The 11,535-nt window shown below is 48.5% G+C and overlaps 1 protein-coding gene across 1 annotated transcript in view; it reads right to left on the reverse strand.

Annotated features, from left to right (window-relative positions):
* Positions 1-7,424: 7,424 nt before the first annotated feature.
* Positions 7,425-11,535, reverse strand: part of FOSL1 (FOS like 1, AP-1 transcription factor subunit) — a 32,348-nt gene continuing 28,237 nt past the window's right edge. Inside the window, exons 4-6 of the mRNA XM_029286225.1 lie at positions 10,920-11,165; positions 8,824-8,931; positions 7,425-7,913 (exon numbers count right to left, since the gene is read on the reverse strand). Coding sequence (XP_029142058.1) covers positions 7,425-7,913; positions 8,824-8,931; positions 10,920-11,165 — 843 coding nt within the window. The remainder of the gene's footprint in view (positions 7,914-8,823; positions 8,932-10,919; positions 11,166-11,535) is intronic.

The following is an 11,535-nucleotide window of genomic DNA, read 5'->3' on the forward strand; positions in this document are numbered from 1 at the left end:
GCCGCCGCCGCCGCCGGCGCCCGCCCCGACGCCAGCCCCAGCCCGGGCGGAGGCTCGTCGGAGCTCAGCCTGCCTTGCGGGCCCCGCGATCTGGGCGACGGCAGCTCCAGCACCGGCAGCGTGGGCAGCCCCGACCAGCCGCACCCCGCCTGCTCCCCCGACGAGTGAGGCTGCCGGCGGGGCTGGAGGCTGACGCGCCCGACGGACGGACGGACGGCAGCCCGGGAGCGTGGGAAGCCCGCGGAGAGGAAGAGGGAAGGGAGGAGAGGAAGGAGGCAATCCACACAGACACAGACACACACACACACACACACACACACACACACACACAGACACAGACATACACACACACACACACACACCCTCTTTCCCGGTATTTAACTTCGATTCCAAGCCTGTTGCCAACGCAGTCAGCTTCTGGATCACACAGGACTCTTCGGCGGGGATTTTTTTTTTTTTTTTTTTTTTAAATTCAGTTAGAAGGCGTAAGGCTGGTGGGGAAATGCTGGCTCCCCAGGCTTTTTGGGGTGATCTGTGTAGGTTTTCTGATCTTTTCTCCCGAGGGATCTCTTCTGGGGCGGAACTCGAACCCGCCACCCCGCTGGCCAGTCGGTTCCTTTGAAGGCAAGCTGAGCAGCAGAAGCAGGATCCTTGCGGGTCAAAGAACAAAGTCTCTCTCTTCACTCACCTAATGAGGAATTTTTATGGCTTAAATCCCCCCCGCCTTTTTTTTTTTTCTTCTTTTTTTCTTTGAATGAGAATAGCAAGCTTTGGGAGTCACACAGGAGTCTTTCGAAAGCCGCCCCTTGGCTTAACTTGGCCCCTGGCCTTTCCCCCCCCCCCCTCCATCCAGATGGAAACACAGGCGGTTTGGATCGGGACGCCTCTCCAGCTTTCTCCACCGAGGTCAAGAATTTCTCTGCATATCCTCGGGACGGCCTATCCTGCAGGATGGTTGTTGGGCAAAATTAAGGAGGAGAGAGATCTGATTTTCTGCAGGACAAATGAGATAGAAAATCCGACGAAGCCGTTTGCAAATTTGGTGGAAACTTTGCAAAAAAAAAAGGATTCACCATTTTGTAGCTTTCTTCTCGCTGTCTGGAACCGGCGTTTACGAATGTGGTTATCGCTTGAATTTGGACAGGATTTTTTTGTTGGGGGGGGGGAAACACATCTGATTCCTTGGGACTTTCTCCTCACTCTTGTTGACTCCCCATTTTAATTTCTGCAAGAGCAGATCTGGAGGAACCACAGAAAGAGATCTACGGGGATCACTGACTCCCCCCCCAAAAAAGGACTTTTAAAGGCTACTGAATAAACCCCTTTTTCTGAATTCCTGGAATACGATGGATCATACACAAAACAACCCAGTGGGTTAAGCTACGGAAAAGCGAAACCTGGGTGCAAAATACTGTAAAAACTGCAGCCATGTTGGACAGGAATTGCATGGCAGGATTTGAACAGACCTGGAAGACAGGATGTGCAAATTTAGGGTGCATTGTTGCGGGTGGAAGGACAGACTCCAATTTATCCATGCACCACCGGGTCCCCTACTGGGAAAAAAAAAATTGCCAAACTATTTCAAAATGTTATTCCCTGGCTTAAAGGTTGAGCCTGTTTTTACATAGCAGTGCGGAGGCTTGCACTCCAAAACCGGGTGGGGAAAATAGGAATTTTATGGGTGCCTTTTGTGATTCAAAGATACCCCAGTTTTAAGAATTTGGGCGCACAAGGTTGGCAGCCCTGAAATAGATCCCTGCATTTTTCGAAGTTCTGCTAGCGTTGAAATCTTCCTTGTTTTCCCTCCCCCTTCTATCCAGGGAAATTAAGAGGGGGGGTTGAATTTCGATAGAATTTATGTGGGGGGGCGCATCCCCCATTTTCTTTCTTTCTTTCTGATGAGCAATATTTCAAAGATCCAGCTTTGGACCCCAAAGGTGGAGCTCGAAAGGAGGGTGGACTGTGGAACTCCTTGCCACTTGGCTGTCGTATGTGCCAAAATGGAATTTTAGGGCAGGTTATGGCTTGGGGTTTTATTTTTCTGGGTGCCCCCTCCACCCCCCACCCCCCCATTCACCCCAGAGAGGGCAGAGGGAAGGGCTGGAAGATTGCTCGGGGGAGGGGTGAAAATGGGGGAAGCACCACTTGCAGGTAGCCTTCTACTTAATGGCCGCAACTGAGCCCAAAATTTATGTTGTTGCTAAGTGAGAAATTTGTTAAGTGAGTTTTGCCCCCTTTGACGACCTTGCCAGTTTTAAGTTAGTCTGTCTTCCCTCTTGACTTTGCTGGTCACAAGGTCGCGAAAGGGGATTCCACCGGGACACTGCGACCGTCATAAATGTGAGTCAGTTGCCAAACGTCCGAATTTCGATCACCTGGTCGTAAGTGTGAAAAACGGTCATTCCATCACTTTTTTCGGTGCCGTCGCAACTTGGAACGGCCCCTGGCCAGATTGCAGAAATGTTTTGTGTCAGCGAAAGAGGCCTTTTTTCCTTTTAAATAGAAATAAAACGACATTACTGGTCACCAGCCAGAGAGAGGCCCTTTCCTCAAATTCTTGATTACGCCCCTTGTTGTATTGCCAATTGTTTTGGGTTATTTTTCAGTCAGCCCTGAGCGAAGCTGGGTGGCAGGATTTTTTTTTTTAAAAAAAAGAGGAAACAACATCTGGCTGAATTGATAACGCCTGGAATCCCGAGAGGGACAAAGGCAAAAGGGCCTCTTTGCAAAAGCGGAGGTCGGAATTCTTCCTCTTGAAAGTGAGAATGTTAATAAATATCTTTAAAAAAAAAAAAACCCAGCAACTTTGACGGAGAATTTCTGTATGGGTGGGTTTGCGTTATTCCCCCGGATGGAGATATGGGGATGGTTCTTGAGTAGCATTTAGACAAGAAAAACCAAATGCACAAAGATGGTGTAGGTCAGGGGTCCCCAACCCCCCCCCCGAGCCGTGGCATGCCAGCAATCGGTCCCCACAAACGAGCAAAGCCCCATCTGCGGGATGCAGGCAGCACACAAAACCACGCACCCTCTGGTCCGTGGAAAAACCTCTCGCCACGGAACGGGTCCCCGGTGCCCAAAAGGTTAGGGAACTCTGGTATAGGTGGTACCTGGCTCAATAGTAGCAACTGTGAGAGGGATCTTGGGGTCCTAGTGGACAATCACTTAAAGATGAGCCAGCCGTGTGCTGCAGCTGCCAAAAAAGCCAACACAATTCTAGGCTGCATTAACAGAGGGATAGAATCAGGATCGTGTGAAGTGTTAGTACTGTTTTATAAAGCCTTGGTAAGGCCACACTTGGAATCCTGCATCCAGTTTCGGTCACCACGATGTAAACAAGATGTTGAGACTCCAGAAAGAGTGCAGAGAAGAGCAACAAAGATGATTGGGGGCCTGGAGGCTAAAACATATAAGGAACAATTGCTGGAATTGGGTATGTCTAGTTTAATGAAAAGGACAGTGGATGATGTGATAGCAGTGTTCCAATATTTGAGGGGCTGCCACAAAGAAGGGGGGCAGATCAACCTATTCTCCAAAGCACCCGAAGGCAGGACAAGAAGCAACGGATGGAAACTAATCAACCTAGAACTAAGACATTTCCTGACAGAGCAATTAACCAGTGGAACGGTTTTGCTTTCAAAAGTTGTGGGTGCTCCATCACTGGAGAACTTTAAGAAGAGACTGCAGAACCATTTGTCTGAAATGGGATAGGGTTTACTGCCTGAGCAGGGGGTTGGTCTAGAAGACCTCCAAGGCCTCTTCCAACTCTTACTGTTTTCTATTCAGGAGAAACAGAAAAACTGGATTGGAAGGGACCTCAGAGGTCTTCTAGTCCAACCCCCAGCTCAAGCAGGAGACCCTGTACCAGGTTCCAGGTTGCTTAGTTCCAGGTTGCTTCTCTCCTTGATCGGTTTCCATCCATCACTTCTTGTTCCCAGAATTCCCCAGCCAGCTTGGTTTAAGATGGGTGGACTTCCACTCCCAGAATTCCCCAGCCAGTAGTTTAAAGTTGCCAAGACTGAAAACACTAACCTAGACCAGAACTGGGGGGGGGGTCTTTTACTTGCCAGCCGGGTGACGGGGGGGGGGGGGTCTTCAGGGACCTCTCTATCCCTAACACTCTATGATATTCAGGTGAAAAGAAGCAGATGGAAATTGGACCTTAGGAAGAATTACCTAATGGTAAGAACTGAATGGGACTTTTTCAGGCCTTTTTTCTTCTGTTGGGAGGAGGGAAAATAGGTCATCCATCAGCTGGCTGGGGAATTCTGGGAATTGAAGTCCACCCATCTCAAAGCTGCCAAGGTATAGATGTGCTGTTCTATAGTACGAAATTGTAGGGAAGTAGATTTCAAATGGGAAGGGGAAAAATTCCTGGTGGGAGCAGAGTCTCTCTTCCCTAGTGAACATGGCTGTCACCGAAATGGAAGATCCCTGCAACGGGCAGGGGGTTGAGATAGATGACCTCTAAGGTCCCTTCCAACTTCATTTAGCCTGTACAAATCAAAATAGGGTTCGGTTTGGGCATCCCCCATTTAGCAAACGCAACAACAGGGTTGAGGGTTACGAGTGGGTGGAAACAGCCAGCCACCCCAAGAATCTCACACCCCCCCCCCAAGGCAAGCCCAACAACAATCCTGGTTTGTTCAAAATCTTCTTTTGGTCCAGCCCAAGATTTGCCGGTCGGCATATGACCTATCTCTGGAGGATTGCAAGTCAGCTATTTGCAAAATCACAACAGAATGGGGGCACAATTAAAACGGCCTTCCTGCCACTTCCTGCCCAGCCTGGATGGAGACAAAAGATCTCGTAAACCAGGAAGCAGGTGGCCGGATCCTGGTTTCTGATAAGGGCAACCTTTACCATCCACGTGACCGGATGGAGAGATCCCTTGGTCTGCCTTGGGGACTCTTTGAGGTTGCTCGATCAAAATGAAAACGGTTAATCTGACTTGGAAAAGGAGCCGAGGCAGATTCAAGGCAGCAGAAAGTCTGTTTGTGTGTGTTTTCCTTCTTGACCCGTGAAAGTCCGCATTCACACAACCTGTTTGACCCGGGGATCAAAATCCCCCTATTCTGGCTTGGCATAATAATACACAAGTTGTAAATTATGCCAACGGGCGGGATTCTCACCCCGAAGCTGAACTAACTCACATTTTCTACCGACTCGGGGAAACTGGTTGTATGAATGTGACCAGAAACGGGGAACCCTGAGCCAATAAAAACAAAGTTCTGTGAAGTTTCCCTGGCTTTTATCCATCCATTTATTTGGTTTCCTTGGCTGGCCTGGAAGAAATCCACTCTCTTTAATCACCGGCCCAGAACTTTGGCTCGCTCTGGGCTGAAAACGCTCACACACACACACAAAAAAACCCCACACAAATCCCGCTGCAATAGTATTTGTTTTTAATCAGACTCCTCCGTTTTTCCAAATAAACATTTTCTCCCAAAGCTGCTTGCACAGATTTTTTTTTTTTTTAAAAGAAGGGGCCTGCCAACACACACACACACACACACAGGAAAAAAAGGAGTACAAGAAATGGGAAACGTGTTTTTTTGGCAATGCTGGAGCTAAACACTGACTGCAAATAAAACTTTTCGACTCAAGTGTTAATTTCTGGCTGTGATTTTTCTTGGAAAAAGATGATTTCCCTGGCGGACGAATGAGCAAAATTCTTCATTTTTTTCTTCTTTAGTTCTCCGGTCCAAGGTAGGTTAAAATCTCCTTTTACGGCTTCGGGAAGCAAGGCTGAAAACGGTTACAGTATTGTTTAGCCTTAAAGTATCACAAATTTATGGCGCTTGGCTCTGCAGGCAGCTAGTCCTCATGAGGTTTGAGCCGAAGTTTGCAAAGGCAAAGCGCCGATCTGATTGGACTTTGCAAAGTGCGGTATGTGGACAGTCTTTGATTTGCAAGAATTCGCTCAGCAATTCTTCGAAGGAACGACGGCACTGAAAACAGTTGACTTATGAACCGGTCCTCACATTTACGACTGTGGCAATGTCCCTGTAAGTCACGTGATCTGAATTTGGGCGCTTGGCAATTGGTATGTATTGATGACGGTTGCAGCATTTCAGAGTCATATACTTACTTAACAACTGCCTTGTTTAGCAGTGGAAATTCTGATCCCAATTGCGGTCGTAAAGTGAGGAATACCTGTGGCCTGGATTGCAGTCGTAAAGCGAGGAATACCTGTGGCCTGGATTGCCGTTGTAAGGCTATTCTCTGGAGAATCTTCACGTCTTTCTGTTTGTTTTCCCAGCTTTCTCAAAACAATTGTCCTACGGTTAGATAGTATTCTTGGCCAAATCACAGAGTTCATGAGGTCTAGCAGCAATGTTTGGTTTATTTTCCAAGAAAAATTAAGCCAAAAGGGGAAAAAAAAATATCCAACCCATCTAGAACAACACATCTGGGATTGGCTCCAGCACTGTGGAATCCTGTAGGTTTCTTAAGCTTATTATTTAACATACATTTTCAAAAAAAAAAATAACAGAATACAAATAGATGAATTGATCCTTCACCAATCTGTGATGCCACAGCTTGCTGTGCTTACTTCATTTTTATTTAAATGTCCCACTAAACTCAGATTAATTCCTATGACGTTTGAAGACACAAAAAAATAACAATATATCTTTGTATCAATTCCTTTTTGCAGAAGCTTCAAGTGATCAAGGACCACCAGCGTCGAAAACTGCACAAAACCATCACAACTTTGTCCAAACATCCCTTGTAATGCAACTTTCATGAGGCATCAGGAAAAATAAGACCACTTGTATGTTTATATATAATAATATATACAGTATATCCAACCAGCTTCAGTTCTGGACCACAAAGAAATGCATCCCACTTCATCCCGCTGGCTGTAAGTCATTGTAGAAAAATAAATCTATATTTGTCCTAAATTTCTTCTCTTGGTTTCAAAAATCAGATATAAAGTGAAAAACGACTTTAAAATGGCGATTTCTTTTTCTTGAACGTGATCGAAGGACCTGAAAAGCCCTGCTCGTTTTCCAGAAAGAAGATTCTGGGCATCAAAAGAAAAAAAAAAAAAAAAAAAAGACTGACCAGTCAGTCTTGAAGACTAGCCACTTGGGCCTTATAAACAACACAAGTGTGAGGACAAGAGGCCTGTGTAAGAGATATATTTTAGTGTTTCGTGAAAGAACATAACGTTGGTTGGAATTTGGGTTTTCCAGACAGCGGGCCTTCCGAACCAAAGAAAAGAGGCTCCTGGCTGCTCTTGAGGACTAGCAACTTGACGCCTGCGTCTGGGCGGGGAAACAGGAGGCCCGTAACTACAGGGCTCTCAAAAGCGAGGCCAAAGAGAATCGGGTATAGTCAGAGGGGCCAGGAAGGGTGGTTAACCCTCTTGACACCCCCCCCAAAAAAACCGTGCACAAGATTCGAATCCAGCTTGTTCCTCAAAGCGCCAGCAAGGTTGGAGAATTGAGCGAATCCGAGGAGTGGTCCCCGCTGCTGCTCCTTCGGTGGGCGGAGGAGCAGGGCTCGGAGGGAAAGCCGGACCCCGAGGGCCCATCGGAGTCCCCCGGCGCCGGGTAGGTGAAGACCAGGCTAGGGGTAAACGGGGTGAAAGACGGGGTGGACATGAGGGTGGGGGTGTGCAGGGATTCGGGCTCCAGCAGGCCGCTGGGGGGCAGCGTGATGCTGGGGGGCACCGGGGCCGTCCGGCGGGAGCCATGCCGGGGGCCCGGAGGAGACTCCTGTTTGTCCAGCAGTTGGGAGGGGCCGGCTGGCCGGCTGTGGCCCCCCTCATCTCCGGACGATTCTTCCAGGATCTTGCAGATGGGTCGGTGGGCTTCCAGCACTAATTCCAGACGTTCTTTCTGTTTCTGCAGTTCCGCAATTTCCTTCCGGAGGCCCGACTGCTCGGTTTCCAATTGATCCGTTTCCTGGCGGGGGGGGGGGAATGAATAACAGAAGGGATTTAGACCAGGGGGAGGGTAGGAATCCCATTCTTCAGATGTTTGGGGGCTCCCTTGCTAGGAGGTTTTCCCCAAACGGACCGGAAAACTAGTTGACCGGAATATATAGGTAGTCCTCGACTTACGACGAACTGTTGTAATTTACAAGGGCCCTGAAAAAAGGGACTCAGGGCCATGTTGCACCCTTGCGACCGTTGCAGCGTCCTCCGTGGTCCCGGGATCAAAATTCAGACGCTTTGGCAACTGACTCCTATTTATGACGGTCGCAGTGTGTGCCGGGGTCCCGTGATCCCCTTTGGCGACCTTCGGACAAGCAAAGTCAGCGGGGGAAGCCATGTGACTAACTTAACAACTGCAGCGATTCGCTTAGCGACGGTGGCAGGAAAGGTCGTGAAATGGGGCAAAATTTGCTTAGCAAATGTTTCGTTTGGTGACAGAAATTTGGGGCTCAGTGGATTGGTCATAAGTCGAGGACTGCCTTGTATAAGGGGGGAGTCTCCAAAGTTGCCACTTTTAAGATGGGTGGACTTCAACTCCCAGAATTCCCCGGGCAGCCATGTTGGCTGGGGAATTCTGGCAGACCCCTTGCTGTAAAGTCTCCTGCCTTGGACAGCGGGCTGGACTAGAAGACCTCCAAGGTCCCTTCCAGCTTTTTCTATTTTATTCTATTCTATCCCATAATTCTATTCTATTCTATTCTATTCTATTCTATTCTATTCTATTCTATTCTATTGCAGGACCCTGTCCATCCTTTGCAAGCTCAGCCTGCAAGACCTGGAAGGGACCTCAGAGGTCATCCAATCTGACCCCTCCCCCCTCGCCTATGGCAGACTGTTGTGCTAAGGCAATTAAAATATCCCGCTTGTCTTGAACGCACCGCTTGCAACGTGTCGGTCAGCTCTTTGCGCCGATTGCGGCATTTGGCGGCTGCCAGCTTGTTCCGTTCCCTCCGCAAACGCCGTCGCTCTTCCTCCTCCGGGCTAAGCTGCAAACGAGAGTCTGGAGTCACAACTACACAACACGAAGCCACCGTCCCTGGAGCAGCACAGTGTGTAACACAACCCCGCGTGCAATTGCACTGCTTCAGAAGGACTTGGGGAAGCTCTGCAAACAGGCAGCAATACAATCACACACCCAAGATACCAAGATAAAGTTAATTCTCGACTTACGATTCACTTAGTGACTGTTCGGAGTTACAACGGCAGTGAAAAAAGTGGCTTATGACCATTTTTCACACTTACGACCGTTGCAGCCTCCCCAGGGTCAGGTGATCAAAATTCAGACGCTTGGCAACTGACTCGTATTTACGACGGTCGCCGTGTCCCGGGGTCATATGATCCCCTTTTGCGACCTTCTGACAAGCAAAATCAATGGGGAAGCCAGATTCACTTAACGACGGTGTTCCTAACTTAACAGCTGCAAGGTTCCACTTAACAACTGTGGTAGGAGAGATTATAAAATGAGGCAAAACCCACCTAACAAATGTCACGTGATCCCCTTTTTCGATCTGACCAGCAAGGTCAATGGGGAAGCCAGGTTCACTTTAGAACCGTGTGATTCGCTTAACAACGGTGGGGAAAAAAAAAGTCATAGAATTGGGCGCGACTCACTTTGCCACCGCCTTGCTTAGCAGTGCAAAATCTGGTTTTTCAAACCAGACCGATTCTGGCTGAGCCTGGATTGAACCTCCAGACCGTAAAAGCAAGATGGCGGTGTGTTAAAAAGCGGTTGATGAATGTGATTTTGGTGTTTTTTTTTCACTTTCGGGATTATTGGAATACATCTCCCATCATCCCCACTCTCCAGCCTGAATTTGTGGAGAAGCAGGATCAAATCAGAGCACCAAGTGAGAGGGGTGGACCCATCTCTATAGATCCTAGATCCGTAGATCCTAGATTGGACAGCCATTTTGTCTGAAACGGTATAGGGCTTCCTGCCTGAGCAGTGGGTTGGACTAGATGACCTCCAAGGTCCCTTCCAGCTCTGTTATTCCCGTTATCAGAATGATTATGTCACCTCATGGCCAGGAGGGGGCGCAAAATACCAGGACAATCCAAGATAACTTGGGTTTTTTTTTTCTTCCAGTTTTGAGGGTTTCTACTTTTTTCCCCCTCCAAAACGGGCTCCGAGCTTTTTCCTTTTAAAAATGACCGGTAGTCCTCGACTTACGACCACAAGTGACGCCAAAATTTCTTGTGGCTAAGCGAGACCGCTGTTCAGTGAATTTTTGCCCCATTTTACAACCTTCCCTGCCACGGTTGTTAAGTAAATCGCTTGCGGTTATAAAGCTAGGAACACGGTCGTTAAGTCAATCCGGCTTCCCCATTGACTTGGCTCGCCAAGAGAGTCGCAAAAGGAGATCACGGGACACGGCGACCGTCATAAATGTGAGTCGGCTGCCAAGTGATGAAATTTCGATGCTGCAATTGTCATAAGGATGAAAAACAGCCCCAAGTCCCTTTTTTCAGTGCTGTTGTAAGTTTGAATGGTCACTAAACAAACGGCTGTAAGTTCGAGGACTGCTCGTATTTGACACAGGCAGGGGTGCAAACTGAACTGCGACGAGAGTTTTTTCAAATCTGGCAACTGTTGAGCTGTGAGAACGTCAACTCCGCCATGAATTAATAATAATAATAACAATAAAGTTGGAAAATAAAGTTGTTTCTCAAGATTTGCCTGAACAAGTGAACAAGTGGATGCGGTGGCAGGCAGGAAACCCTATAGTACCATTTCGGACAAATGGCTGTCCAGTCTCTTCTTAAAAACTTCCAGTGTTGGAGCATTCACCGCTTCTGGAGGCAGGCTGTTCCACTGGTTAATTGTTCTCACTGTCAGGAAGTTTCTCCTTCGTTCTTGTTCTAGTCCTCGAGTTATTTATAAAAATACGGAAAGCAGAATGAAAACAAACCAGCGGGCAGATAAAATATTAGCCCGATGTTGTTGCGGAGTTTTCTTTCCCCCCCCAACACTCACGTGCTCCGAGTGACGCCTCCGAGGCACTGAGCCCGGGCCCATGGTGCGAATCACGCCAGGACGGATGCCGGCTGCGTAGTGCGGGCAGCGATAAGGCCGCGGGAAAGGAGGGAGTCCCGAAGAGGCGCCCATCAGGGAAGGCTGCACCATCCACTGCAGGCTGTGGCTGGTGGTGATGGCGTTGAGGTTGGGCACGAAGGTGGCGGCTGTGTTGCTGCTCCCGGCTGCCAGATCCGGCTGGAATTTCTGTCAGGGAGGGAGGGAGGAAGGAAAGAGGAGGAAGGAAGGAAGGAAGGAAGGAAGGAGGGAGAGAAGGAAGGGAGGGAGGAAGGAAGAAAGAAAGAAAGAAAGAAAGAAAGAAAGAAAGAAAGAAAGAAAGAAAGAAAGAAAGAAAGAAAGAGAGGGAGGGAGGGAGGGAGGAAGGCAGGCAGGGGAGGGAGGGAGGAAAGAAGGAAGGAAGGAAGGAAGGAAGGAGGGAGGGAAGGAAGGAAGGAAGGAAGGAGAAAAGGATGGAAGAAAGGGAGGGAGGGAGGGAGGGAGGAAGGAAGGAGAAAAGGATGGAAGAAAGGGAGGGAGGAAGGGAGGGAAGAAGGAAGAAAGGATGGAAGAAAGGGAT

Source organism: Protobothrops mucrosquamatus, unplaced genomic scaffold, assembly GCF_001527695.2.
Source record: "Protobothrops mucrosquamatus isolate PMUCROS unplaced genomic scaffold, P.Mucros_1.0 scaffold3146, whole genome shotgun sequence".
NCBI classification, from domain to species: Eukaryota; Metazoa; Chordata; class Lepidosauria; order Squamata; family Viperidae; genus Protobothrops; species Protobothrops mucrosquamatus.